This window comes from Ovis aries, chromosome Y, assembly GCF_016772045.2.
Source record: "Ovis aries strain OAR_USU_Benz2616 breed Rambouillet chromosome Y, ARS-UI_Ramb_v3.0, whole genome shotgun sequence".
Classification (NCBI taxonomy): domain Eukaryota; kingdom Metazoa; phylum Chordata; class Mammalia; order Artiodactyla; family Bovidae; genus Ovis; species Ovis aries.
Genome location: NC_082741.1, coordinates 5,370,587 through 5,384,275, shown reverse-complemented (window position 1 = coordinate 5,384,275; position 13,689 = coordinate 5,370,587). Strand labels below are relative to the sequence as shown.

General features: G+C 49.0%; 2 protein-coding genes across 62 annotated transcripts in view; one reads left to right on the top strand and one right to left on the bottom strand.

Moving 5' to 3' along the window:
• Nucleotides 1-5,119, bottom strand: part of LOC132657141 (basic salivary proline-rich protein 3-like) — a 443,202-nt gene extending 438,083 nt beyond the window's left edge. For 22 of the 50 annotated variants that reach the window (XR_009598996.1, XR_009598997.1, XR_009599008.1 and 19 more), the window contains exon 1: nucleotides 3,444-5,119. The gene's annotated coding sequence lies outside the window, so the exon portion shown is untranslated. Of the gene's footprint in view, nucleotides 1-1,141; nucleotides 1,193-3,443 lie in introns of all 50 variants that reach the window. The other 28 variants (XR_009598989.1, XR_009599000.1, XR_009598990.1 and 25 more) reach the window with 11 other exon arrangements.
• Nucleotides 4,938-13,689, top strand: part of LOC101117303 (patatin-like phospholipase domain-containing protein 4) — a 54,730-nt gene continuing 45,978 nt past the window's right edge. For 5 of the 12 annotated variants that reach the window (XR_009599033.1, XM_060408641.1, XM_060408640.1 and 2 more), the window contains exons 1-4: nucleotides 4,938-4,989; nucleotides 7,159-7,351; nucleotides 10,519-10,613; nucleotides 12,320-12,455. Coding sequence is in view for 8 of the 12 variants with exons in the window: in XM_060408641.1 (XP_060264624.1) it covers nucleotides 7,172-7,351; nucleotides 10,519-10,613; nucleotides 12,320-12,455 (411 nt within the window). In the remaining 4 variants the exon portion in view is untranslated. Of the gene's footprint in view, nucleotides 4,990-5,277; nucleotides 5,741-7,158; nucleotides 7,352-10,518; nucleotides 10,614-11,700; nucleotides 12,456-13,689 lie in introns of those variants that run through there. The other 7 variants (XR_009599036.1, XR_009599034.1, XR_009599035.1 and 4 more) reach the window with 4 other exon arrangements.

Sequence of the window (13,689 nt, the reverse complement as noted above, 5' to 3'; positions counted from 1 at the left end):
GGCCTATCTGTAAACATCCGTACAAACTGTGGCTCACAGTCAGGTCAAGGGCAGTGTTGTTTAGCAACAACAACAATAAAAAAAAAATTTTTTTTTAAAAAACAGGGCAGAGAATACAGAAACCTTGGATGGAGCAACTCGGCACCAGGAAGTTGTTACATTCAGGTACGCCTAGTTTTACTGTATTATACAGATACTATGTTTTGTTTATAAATCAAAGCTTTGCAGAAACCTTGGATCCTCCACGTGGAGCATAACAAGAAGGCCTAGGACTCTGTCCTGCATTTGGTATCCCTCTCCCACCATCACCCCCAGTCACCAACACCTAGCAACCAAACATCTAAAGTCCTCTGGTATAAAAACATATGTTTTAAGTGTGAAACTTTGGGAAGCTTATCTGGTCCATCTCACACTTACGGAGAGTATCAACCACAAGCAGTATAAACAACAGGAACACCTGGGAAAAAACCTCTCCATTCTGATTTCTCACTTCAGTGTATAGTATATTATATTCGGAACCCTTCACCTGTGAAATTAAAACAAAGTTTATGCATAAAGGTTACATTTTAAAAATGCTTCTCTAATGGAAAAAAGCTTGATATTTAGTTTCTAGGCTATGTTAGGATCTGTACTATATATTTTCAGATGTATCCAATGACAAGTAATTGACACTTCTTAATGACCCCAGTTTTAAACTACACACATATATATACACACACACATTAAATACATATATTTGCATATATGCATGCATGCTTGCGTGCTACTGTCGGTCCAGTTGTATCCCACTCGCGACCCTATGGACCTTAGCCCATAAGGCTCCTCTGTGCATGGAGATTCTCCAGACGAGAATCCTGGAGTGGGTTGCCATGCCTTCCTCCAGGGGATCTTCCTGACCCAGGGATCAAACCTGCATCTTGCATGTCCTGCATGAGCAGGCAAATGCTTTACCATTCTTTACCACTAGCACCACCTGGGAAGCCTACATATGTATCAAAAATATATTACAGTTGGAATTCATACACAGTTTAAACCAAACACTTCCATTTAGAATAGAGTCCCTGAGTTTTGCTTCAAGTGGTCAGTTCTTCTAGCATATTTCTAACAGACTGAAAACAGGTGCAAGGGGAAAGGCACTTACATTATGAAGAACCGTTCTGCTTGCAAGATGTAGAAATTCAGTTTCAGCTCACTTAAGAAAACACAGAGAAAAGGGTGGGTGTGGTATGGGAGGATCACAGTTGCCTCCCCAGGCCCATCAAACGCCATCACACCTCCTGGGCCAGCTTTTCTATCTCCGTCTCCCACCGTGGCGCGGTGCTGTGCTGAGTCGCTCAGGCATGTCTGACTCTGCGACCCCGTGGACTGTAGCCCGCCAGGTTCCTCTGCCCATGGGATTCTCCAGGCCAGAATCCTGGAGCGGATAGCCTTTCCCTTCTCCAGGGGCTCTTCCCCAACCCAGGGATCAAACCCAGGTCTCCCGCACTGCAGGTGAATTCTTTACCAATGAACCACCAGCGAAGCCCTGGCTCTGGGGTAACTCCCTCTGTGAAGTGAAGTCGCTCAGTCGTGTCGACTCTTTGTGACCCCATGGACTGTAGCCTATCAGGCTCCTCCGTCCATGGGATTTTCCAGGCAAGAGTGCTGGAGTGGATTGCCATTTGCTTCTCCAGGGGAACGTCCCGACCCAGGAATTGAACCCAGGTCTCCCACACTGCAGGCAGACGCTTTACCATCTGAGCCACCAGGGAAGCCGGCCTTTATTCCCTCCCTGTGGCGTCATTCACCCACAGCTGCCTGCCCCTCCTCCTGAGCGACGACAACCTGTGGGAAGGAATGCAGCCTCCTTCTCTGTGGGTGCCCAGCGCCTGCTCTACTCCAGGACTGCAGAAGTGCCTTCCTCAGAATGCTACAGTGGTCTCGACACACGGATGCTTTCACCAGGCCATGGCGACCTGCGGCACCACCTTGATGCCTCTGGGGCAAGGGCACCGCTGTGTGGGCCAATGCTCTGGCCACAACCCCCTGAAATTGAAGCCTGTGCACTTCTTCTTTTAATTCTACCAGGCTCAGCACGCAGCGTTCTGGGAGGAGGTGACAGGGGTGAGGAGCTGCCACACGGAGGGACCATAAGGGTGTCACACGGAATGATGGCATGCCCCACAGATCTGTTCACCTGTGCTAGGATGCCAAGGCTGGAACACAAATCCCACCACGTGCACAGCAGACTGGAACAGGAGACTCTGGCCCTGTCCTTGGGGCAGAGGGGTGGCAAGCATCCCCTGCCTGCATCTTTCTCCTTCTTGATGAAAACACATAATCAAATTTTGTAGGAGGAAGTTGAGGACGGGCCTCCCTGCTAGCTCAGTTGGTAAAGAATCCGCCAGCAAAGCGGGAGACCCCAGTTCGATTCCTGGGTGGGGAAGATCCACTGGAGAAGGGATAGGCTACCCACGCCACTATCCTCAGGCTTCCCTGGTGGCTCAGCTGGTAAAGAACCTGCCTGCAATATGGGAGACCTGGGTTCGATCCCTGGGTGGGGAAGATCCCCTGGAGAAGGGAAAGGCTACCCACTCCAGTATTCTGGCCTGGAGAATCCCATGGACTGTATAGTCCACGGGGTGGCAAAGAGTCGGACACAACTGAGCGACTTTCACTCAAGCTGAGGACTGGGAAAGCCTTGGGCACTTTCCTTCTGTGCCAGCTGCTCCCGTGGGTGCCTCCCAGAGCCAGGGGCCCCAGCTCAGCGTGGACAGGCACAGCACCTCGGTATGCCTGTGTACTAGCACACGATCACGCCTCTACAATTGCACATCGACTGTCTGCCTCCCTGCCACTAGGCTCTAGGTGAGGAAGAATGAATTCCTGTTAACTGGGTGTGCCCAGTACCGGCACTATGTCTGTTAAACAATGGGTCCTTAATAAATGTTTGATACTGCTGCAGCTACTGCTAAGTCGCTTAAGTCGTGTCCGACTCTGTGCGACCCCATAGACGATAAAAGGCTAGCAAATAAGCCAGTTCAAATCTAAGTTACTGGGGAAAGCAGAGAGGCAAAAAACAGGCAAAAGATTTACTGGGGGAAAAAAAAAAAAAAAGATCTTAAAGGGCCATTAAAGTCTATTTACTCACATCACAAGAGTAATTTACTTAAATCCAACAATCACAACAAATATTTATTAATCATGCACTATGTGACAAGCAGTATGCACGGAGCTGAGATTATGAAAACATGCTTAAATCTGATGTTCTTCCTTAAGGAAAGGTAACTGAACCTTTTAATTAGTTGCATGAAAATGAACCTTTTAATTAGTTGCATGTACGTATGACAAGGGCTAAAAAGGAGAAGAAGGATGTTTCTTTATTTTTTAAATTGTTAAGAGTTATATTATGGAGCTTGTGAACACTTTTCCATGACCCTTAAATGTGGTGGGATGGCACTCACCAGCAGGTGTGGTAATTACCGCTGATCTCATTTTCCCTTTTAACAAAGGATCTCTGAGTCGTGGTGTTCAGCCTTGCTGCCCCGGGGACACATTTCTCATCTGTCTTCTGAATCAACTTGCTTGTTGTTGTTGTTGTTGTGGCTCAGCCGTGTCCGACTCTGTGACGCCGCAGTGTCCTTCCCTATCTCCTGGAGTTTGCTCAAACTCATGTCGAGTGCTTCGATGATGCCATCCAACCATCTCGGCGTCTGTCGCCCTCTTCTCAACCTGCTGGCAGGACCCAAATGCACGAAACAGTTAGTTGGCCACCATGACCACCAAATTCTGCCTCTGTGGCACCACAGACTTTGGCTCTGCAGACCTTATTTCTTCTTACATTTGTGATGCCAGCACATCACTTTAAGCCAGACCACCCCAGGCGTTAGGCCAGGCCTTTGCCAACTTTACCATGCAGCGCAACTTCTGGGGATTCTGCTGAAACGCAGACTCTGCTTCAGGAGATGTGAGGCCTGGGTTTCCTCCTTTCCAGTTCCCTGGAGGATGCTCTCTTGGAAAGACCACACCCTATCAGAGAGTCAGAAGGCTGTGGAAGGATGAGAGATTGAACAGTGCGCCCTTCTACGTTTCCTGATACACCCACTCCCCCTTCCATTCACTAAATCCTCATGGAGTCAAGCATTCAGCATAAGGCAGTCGTGCTACCCATAGTTGTTAGGGTGTCTTCATGATCTGCTGTTCAAAAGAAAGAAAAACAAAATCGCCTCCTTACTCATCACATCCCGCGCTCTTGCCTACAGAAAGTGTCCTGGGGCAGAGTCCAGGGCCCTGGAATCTCAAATGGGGCAGAAAGAGAGTGAGCTCCCGCCCACTCCCTCTCCCGCTTAGAGACACTCTTGGCATTTTTCAGATTCTCTTCTGTAGCTTCGGTGGCAATAAAACTGTCCTCCAACAAGGGAATCTGGGCCACCTTCCACCACAAAGCCCACCAATTCCTCCAGGCTTGACTGTTAGGATTAGACAGGGAAGACATTGTTCAGGGACAGAAGGAGCCGCCGGTCCTTTGACTGGGTGGAAATGCCGGCCGAGTGCGGGCAGCCACGCTTAGATCTCTCGAGGGCCAGTGGTGCCTGCTGACGAAAACAAGAGGCTGGTCAGCTGCAGGCCGGCTCTGCAGCACCAACTTCCACGAGTTAGCGCCAGCTCGCATTTTGCCCCCCCGTTTTGCAGAGAAGTCACCTGGGAAGCTCAGAAAGGTTAACACAACCCGCGTCCACACAGCCTAAGGCGGCCTGAAGAACCGAACGCTGCCCAAAGCCGTAGTTCGGCCTCTCCAATAATGCTGATGGACAACAAATCACAGGCTGGCTTGCAAAAACCGAGGGACGGCCCGCCGCAAGGTGGCCCCTAGAGCCCGCCCTAACACGGACAGCCGGCCCCGCCTCGGGGCGGAGGAGACGGGAAACCACGTCCGGGAAACAGCCGGCCACAGAGCCAAGCACTTCCGGTGCAAGGCACAGGCGGGCCGTTCGGTCAGCGGACTCTGAGGTAAGGGCCGACCCTAGCTATCCGGAGACGGTACGAGCCCAGAATGTCGCCTCCCTTACCCGCGCGAGAGGAAACACCAGGGTGAAGCGGGCCGCGCGCGCGCCGCCATGTTAGGTTCGGCATTTTCAACAGAGCAGGCGGGGCTGAGCAGACGCCGGCGTCAGCGTGATGACGTCGTAGACCGGGCGCCTGCCTTCTAGCCGCGGAACCTTCCTGGGCGGGCCCAAAGCGCGCGTCGTCCCGCCCTGATCGGCGGGGCCAAGTTGAATGACGGCCCGGCCCCGCCTTCCGGTTCCGGTTGAGGGCGGGAGGATGCGCTCTGCGCGGAAGTGCCTCAGACCTGCGTTGGTAGAGGGGGGGGGCGGGGCGGCCAGCCGCAGGTTCTGACCAGCCCACGTGTCTCCAGGGGCTAGTGGCACGTGTCTCCAGGGGCTAGTGGGTCTGGGTAAGAGGCGTCATTCCCGCCACGCCCAGACCTCGGGGGTGGGAGGCTGGGCACTGGGCCTGCAACCGCTGGGCCAGATCCTTGGAGGCTGAGCGCCCAAACCCTTCTTCCGGCTCCATTCTTAAGAAATTAAACCCAACCAGGGCTCGGCTTCAGTAGCTCAAGACACAAGCATCAGGGCCTTCAGTTCAGTTCAGTCACTCAGTTGTGTCCGACTCTGCGACCCCATGGACTGCAGCATGCCAGGCCACCGTGTCCATCACCAACTCACCAACTCCCGGAGCTTGCTCAAACTCATTCCATCAAGTCAGTGATGCCATCCAACCATCTCATCCTCTGTCGTCCCCTTCTCCTCCTGCCCTCAATGTTTTCCAGCATCAGGGTCTTTTCAAATGTGTCAGTTCTTCACATCAGGTGGCCAAAGTATTGGAGCTTCAGCTTCAGCATCAGTCCTTCCAATGAATATTCAGGACTGATTTCCTTTAGGATGGATCAGGGCCTTAGGGTCCTAAATTCCAGGCCCAGGCCAAGTACCTAATTTGAAGGTACCAAAATCCTGGGTGACGCCCCTTTCCCCTTCACTCAGAGAGCATCCGAGTGAAGAGCATTGCAAGGGTGAATGTTTTATACACATGGTAAAATCGTGCCCCCAGAGGTTTCGAGGAAAAAAAATATTTTACAGTTAAATTTGTTGCAAATATCAGGTGGTGCAGGTGATATTTCTTTGGGCCTTCAATTGCCTTTGGCAGTGGCAGTCTCAGTTTGTCTTGAGAAACTTCCCTATGAAATACATTAAATTGTTGAATAATTCAGTATTGCATTATGGAATAATTGTCAGCATCAGTTTGAAAACAAAAGCAAAACAAAAAACAAAGGAATGCTCACAAGGGAACCGGGTAGGGAGCCAAGCTGTCTATTTTTAATTTACTGATGCCATTTGCAAAGAGCAAATGTCTTTAATCTGGAATTTGCTATAGTCTGTAGTGATGTTACTAATGTTAACAGTCACTCAGGCCCCCAAATGTTTCAAAAGGTTAAGAAAAAAAGGCCAAATGCCTTGCCCGTTGAAATTAATCCATTTGCTTTTTGCCAAGTAATTAGAAAGTAGGCTGCATAGTCTATGTACTGAACAAATATAAACTGATGTTAATTTTTTTTTAATTAACATAAGTATATTGGGTCAAGGTGAGCGAGGAAAAAATGTTTCCTTGAAAGATTTGGTTGTTCAGTTACACTTTGATTGAAAATAAGCTTAGACCACAAAATTATATGTATGTAGACACACATACATTTTCTTTGTGTCCCCACGGACTATATATACTGTCCATGTAATTCTCCAGGCCAGAATACTGCAGTGGGTAGCCTTTCCCTTCTTCCAGATCTTCTCAACCCAGGAATCGAACCCAGGTCTCCTGCATTGCAGACTCATTCTTTACCAGCTGAGCTAAAAGGAAGCCCAAGAATACTGGAGCGGGTAGCCTATCCCTTCTCCAGGGGATCCAACCCAGGAATCAAACTGGGGTTTCCCACATTGCAGGCGGATTCTTTACCAACTGAGCTATCTGTGAATCCTATATACATATATATTCGGGTGTGTGTGTGTGTGTGTATAATTAAACATGCATAATTGTATTTATATCATCACTTCTAAAAAATGATGACTAGCATCCGTGTGGAACAAACTAGACCACCTTACAGGCATTTCTTGGGTTTTGTTTCCCCAGTTTCGCAGCTAGAATGAAGCCCATCAACTTGTCCTTTGCAGCGTGTGGGTTTCTGGGCATTTACCACTTGGGGGCAGCATCGGCACTTTGCAAACACGGCGGAAAGCTGCTGAAGGATGTCAAGGCCTTTGCTGGGGCTTCCGCGGGATCCTTGGTTGCGTCGGTTCTCCTCACAGCGCCGCAGAAAATAGAGGTAATTTAGTAACTAGGCTGTGTTGCTCACCAATAAATTAAGAACAAACAGGGAAGATGATTGTTTAACTCTATTAAGTTAACTGCATAGAAGTCATCCTTTGCCTGGAAAACAGAAAAGGTTAAGACTTCTTTTAAAACGTCACCCTTAAAGAGCTGTGCTCTCCATTTGGAAAAGAAGATTATTTGGGGGGTGATAATAAGACAAGGAAATAAAATGCCTTATTTTGCTCATGAGTGTTTCTTTAGTCTTAAGATTCCAGCTTTGTTTCTTTCCAGCAAAGATTTATTTTTCCGTTAACTGATCATGAGAACACAGGGCCTGTTCTCAAGGCCTGGAACATGTAGCTGATAAAGTCTTTGCTTGCTTCTACTTACAGGCAGGCGTGTAAAGTAAAACATGACCCTGTAATTTAAATGGAATGATAATGGAATTTAATTAATGGCTTTTTCATTCCCATAGTAAGAAGCCCTAAATTTCCAGTAGTGTATCTAGAAGTAATAATAATAAGCTTTCATTAAGTATTTCATTTAATGCAGTCTATATTTTTAAGCACTCCATGGCGGCTCAATAGTAAAGAACCTGCCTGCCATGCAGAAGACTCGGGTCCAATCCCTGGGTCCAGAGGATCCTCTGGAGAAAGAAATGGCAACCCACTCCAGTATTCTTGTCTGGAAAATCCCATGGACAGAAGAGCCTGGCAGGCTATAGTCCATGGGGTCGAAAAAGACTTAGACACAGCTTAGCGACCAAACAACAACAACGACAGTGTATTTTAAAATCTGTCTTCTGCTTCTAGACAGTCGACTAAAGGACAACAACAGCAGTGTTTTTAAAATCTGTCTTCTGCTTCTAGACAGTCGTGATGCTCTCTCTGACTTTGAGAACTGGCCTCAGTGGGTGGAAAATATTCTATTTGTTAATTACATGCATCCTCGTAACCACTTGGAATAGTCATCATATAATGCTTAACGCTTCCATGCCCAGGGATGAATTCAAGGTCACACTTAAGTGTTCAGAACTACAACATTTTAAACACAAGAGACTTTATTGGGAAGAGGCGCCCGGGTGGAGAACAGGAGGGTGAGGGAACCCAGGAGGACTACTCTGCCACGTGGCTCGAAGTCTGGGGTTTTAGGGTGATGGGATTAGTCTCCTGGTTGTCTCTGGACCATCAGTCTGACTCACGGCCCTTCCTCTTTGTTTGCTCAGCCAAAGTGGATGCCCGCAAGAAGGATTCTGGTGGGTGGAAGGACACGTGGTGTCCTCCTTTTGACCTTTCCTGAACTCCTCCAGTTGGTGCTGGCTTGTTGGTTGCATGTTCCTCACCAGGAACCTCCTGTCATAAAATAATTCACATAAACAGTTACTCTCGGGCCGAGTTAGGATGGGCAGTTTCGGGCAATGTCTCCCCTGACTCAGGGGCTCTGTGTATCTCGTGAATCCCAGTGCCTAGCCCAATGCCTGATGTCAGTAGGTTGCTGGATGGATGAACTAAAGAAATCAAAGGTGGGTCTGGGTTCAAATCCTGGCTATGACACTCATTCTTGATGACATAGTAGGAAAGATGCTTAGCCCTACAAACTTCAGTTTTCCTGTCTGTCCTGTCTGGTGATTATATCCACCTTGCATTCTTTGTTTTTTTTCAACCTTTACTCATTTTTAATTGAAGGATAATTAGAGTATTGTGTTGGTTTCTGCCATACATCCGCATGGATCAGATAGATATACATATATCCCCTTTTAAAACTCACTCCTACGTCCCATCCCAAATTCTCTCTTTCTTATTTCTTTTTAGTGAAGTATAGCTGATTTAAAGTTGTTATTCATATCTGATGTGCAACAAAGTGACTTAGTTACACACACACACGTATATATACACATTAATTTGTAATATTCTTTTCTGTTTTGGTTTGTCATAGGATATTTTTTTCCATTGGAGTATAGTTGCTTTCTGGGCTTCCGTGTCCGCTCAGATGGTAAAGAACTTGGGAGAGCTGGGTTCGATCCCTGGGTTGGGAAGATCCCCTGGAGGAGGGCCGAGCAACCCACTCCAGGATTCTGGCCTGGAGAATCCCATGGACAGAGGAGCCTGGCGGGCTGCAGTCCACGGGGTCACAAAGAGTCAGACACGACTGAGCGACTGAGCACAATACATAGTTGCTTTCCAATGTTCTGTTAGTTTTTGCTTTACAGCATGAATCAATTATAACTATAACATATCCCCTCCCTCCGGAACCCCGCTCCCACCTCCCTCCCCATCGCACCCCTCTAGGTTGTCACAGAGCCCCAGCTGGAGTTCCCTGAGTCACCCAGCGATTCCCGCTGGCTGTCTGTTTTACTTATGTTAACCCCCCTTGCATTCTTACGTGAGCATGTACCAATAGAGGATTCAGCGTTGGCTTGCCTCTTAGACCCCACTTAGGGGGCGGGGGGCTTTTATTGGACGCCTTTGCCCCGGGCTAACCTCCAGAGACTGTGATCTGCTCTTTGCAGACGAAGGTCATCACAACTCCTTTCTCTGTTGTACGTGTTGGTGTTGATCGGCTGCGCTGTTGCAGAGCTGCAGTTGAAACGTTTCTGAGGCCACAGAATTGTCATGGGAGAGGAGTTGCCTTAGAGAGGTCTGCAGAAAAAAAGTGCTCAGTTAGCATTGGAATCCAGCTTTCCAGGCTTGGAATCAAGCCTGGAAAATCCAGGATTTTCCAAAGGTGATAAAACAAACAAAGAAAAGATTGTAATTGGGAGAACACACAGCTTGCCTGGAGACTAGGAGTGGCGGGTGAGGGTCAGGCCCAGAAGGCATTCTAGCCTGTGAAGCACCGGACATTTGGGGTTAGCTTTGTAGGGTCCAGGTATTTTGTTTGGCAGCCTTCCCTGGTGGCTCAGATGGTAAAGAATTTGCCTGCAATGCAGGGTTTAATCCCTGGGTTGGGAAGATCCCCTGGAGGAGGGCATGGCTACCCACTCCAGTATTCTTGCCTAGAGAATCCCATGGACAGAGGAGCCTGGAGGGCTACGGTCCATGGAGTTGCAAAGAGTCAGACAGGACTCAGCAACTATCACTTACTTATCTAATTACCTTGTGTGGTGGGCACAGAGGTCTGAAACTAGAATTGCTTTTTTTCTGACAAAACATAGAGTCAAGTATTACTTTTCTTTTTCAGGAATGCAACAAGTTTACCTATGATTTTGCTGAAGAAATCCGAAGGCAGCCTTTTGGGGCACTAACACCTGGCTATGATTTCATGGCCCGATTGAGGTACGTATATATATATATATATCAATCAGTTCAGTTCAGTCGCTCAGTCGTGTCTGACTCTCCGACCCCATGGACCACAGCATACCAGGCCTCTCTGTCCATCACCAACTCCCGGAGCTGGCTCAAACTCATTCCATCAAGTCAGTGATGCCATCCAGCCATCTCATCCTCTGTTGTCCCCTTCTCCTCCCACCTTCAATCTTTCCCAGCATCAGGGTCTTTTCCAATGAGTCAGTTCTTTGCATCAGGTGGCCATAGTATTGGAGTTTCAGTTTTAGCATCAGTCCTTCTAATGAATATTCAGGAGTGATTTCCTTTAGGATGGACTGGTTGGATCTCCTTGCAGTCCAAAGGACTTTCAAGAGTCTTCTCCAACACCACAGTTCAGCACCACCAAAGCATGAATTCTCTGATGCTCAGCTTTGTTTATAGTCCAACTCTCACATCCAAACATGACTACTGGAAAGAAAAACCATAGCTTTGACTAGAGAGACCTTTGTTGGCAAAGTAATATCTCTGTATTTTAATATGCTGTCTAGATGGGTTATAGCTTTTCTTCCAAGGAGCAAGTGTCTTTTAATTTCATGGCTGCAGTCACCATCTGCAGTGATTTTGGAGCCCCCCAAAATAAAGTTTGTGACTATTTCCTCATCTATTTGCCGAGAAGTGTTGGGACCAGATGCCATGATCTCAGTTCCGAATGTTGAGTTTTAAGCCAACTTTTTCACTCTCTTCTTTCACGTTCATCAAGAGGTTCTTTGGTTCTTCACTTTCTGCCCTAAGGGTGGTGTCATCTGCGTATCTGAAGTTATTGATATTTCTCCCAGCAATCTTGATTCCAGGTGGGAATATATATATATTCCCAGGTGGCACAGTGGCCAAGAATCCATCTGCCAATGCAGGATACACAGGAGACTCGGGTTCAATTCGGAAAGATTCCCCTGGAGAAGGCCATGGCAACCCACTCCAGTATTTGTGCCTGGAGAATCCCATGAACAGAGGAGCCTGGTGGGCTACAGTCCATGGGGTCCCAAAGAGTCGGACATGACTGAGCAACAGAGTGTGTATATAGTACGTTTCTCTGCAGAGCGTGTGTAACCAGGATGCTGTGGATGAACCCTAGTGAGCTCGGTCAGCATCGTCACTCCTCGGATGTTTACGAGGCGACCAGTCATCAAAAAGGAACTGTGCGGTGGATGGTCAGGCCCCTCAAGATGGAAGTTCTCTTGCTCTCTGCACATCCCCCGGCCGGACCAGTCCTGGCTACCCGGGCACCCAGCCTCGTCTCCTCGCTTGTCTCTGCCCCCGTGACCTCCTCATCTTTAGGCCAGAGGGGCTCCACCTGCCAGCTTCATGAAGCGGAATGGCTGTCCTCCACGATGGCCATTACCCTGCACGCTTATGAGCTGCTTCCTGCTGTAACCAAGGAGCCCACCTGACCCCAGTGCCCCGTATAAATAGTGACCTCCTCCTCCCGCCGATCTTGGCTGCCTTGTCCTATCCACAACACATGGGCGGGGCTTTGCTCCACTGCTTTTATTTTCTATCTTTTTTTTTGGCTTTGGACGTGTGAGATTGTGCAGCTGCTAAGCCTCTGGCATCCCTCTCACTATCTGGACTCTCATGGGTTTCCGGTGGTGGCAGCTTCGAGGCTCACAGGCCCGAGGGGGTGCAGTCCTGCAGGCCGCTCCCTTTCTCTCCTCCAGGAGCGGAGTGGAGTCAATTCTCCCTGCCAACGCGCACGAGCTGGCCCACGGCCGCCTGCACGTCTCCATCACCAACAGCAGGACTGGGCGGAACTGCCTGGCCTCCAGCTTTCCGTCCAGGGAGGACCTCGTCCAGGTAAAGGCGGCCGTGTCCCACGGTGCAGGAGGCCAGCCAGCACTGGCGTGCATGGTGATAACAGTGAGCTTGCAGGGCCTTTAAAACAGGAGTCCCCAACGTTCCGGGTGCCAGGGGTGGGTTTCATGGACCACTTTTTTTTCTTTCCCTTAAAGACTTTTTATTTTATATTGAGGTATAGTTAATAAATAAACAATGTTGGGACAGTTGCAGGTAGACAGCAAAGGAACTCAGCCACACATATACGTGTATCCTTGTGGCTCAGCTGGTAAAGAATCCACCTGCATTGCTGGAGACCTGGGTTCGATCCCTGGGTTGGGAAGATCCCCTGGTGGAGGGCATGACGACCCACTCCAGTATTGTTGCCTGGAGAATCCCACAGATAGAGGAGCCTGGTGGGCTACAGTCCATAGGGTCACAGAGAGTCACACAGAACTGAGCTACTAAGCACAGCACATTCTCCCCCAAAGCCCCCTCCCATCCAGGCTGCCACGTGACACTGAGCAGAGTTCCCTGTGCTGGACAGCAGGTCCTTGCTGGGTCTCCATGTTAAACACAGCAGTGTGTCCATGTCCATCCCAGACTCCCTGACTGTCCCTTCCCCATCCTTCTCCCCTGGGAACCATAAGGTTATTACAGAGGATTGAGCAGAGTTCCCTGTGCTGGACAGCAGGTCCTTGCTGGTTCTCCACGTTAAACACAGCAGTGTGTCCATGTCCATCCCAGACTCTGCAACTATCCATCCCCCCATCCTGCACCCTCACCGCCTTAGCCAACCATAAGTTTGTCCTCTAGAAGTCTGTGAGTCTCTTTCTGTTCTGTAAGTTCGTTTGTATTACTGAGGACAATTTTTCCATGGACGGGGAAAAAGTGCGGGAGGATTTTGGGGAATGATTCATTTATTCATTACTCGTTACATTTATCGCCCACTCTATTTCTATTATTATTGCATCAGTTCTGCCTCAGGCCCTCAGGCATTAGACCCCGGAGGTTGTGAACCCCTGCTCTAAATCCAGCTTTGCATCTCGGGCCTCATAGATAATGGGTGTTGCATCAGTCCTGCGTCTGATGGATGGGTCTCAGTGTCCCCGAGGCCACAGCGCAGCAGGCGGCTCCCAGAGGCCTGGGGCCGCGCCCGGTGTCTTCTCCTGTGATGTTCAGCGTGGCCCCATTTACTCTGTGCGTGAACTTGAGCACCGATCGCTGTTCTTTACACTGTGGCACGTTAATGCTC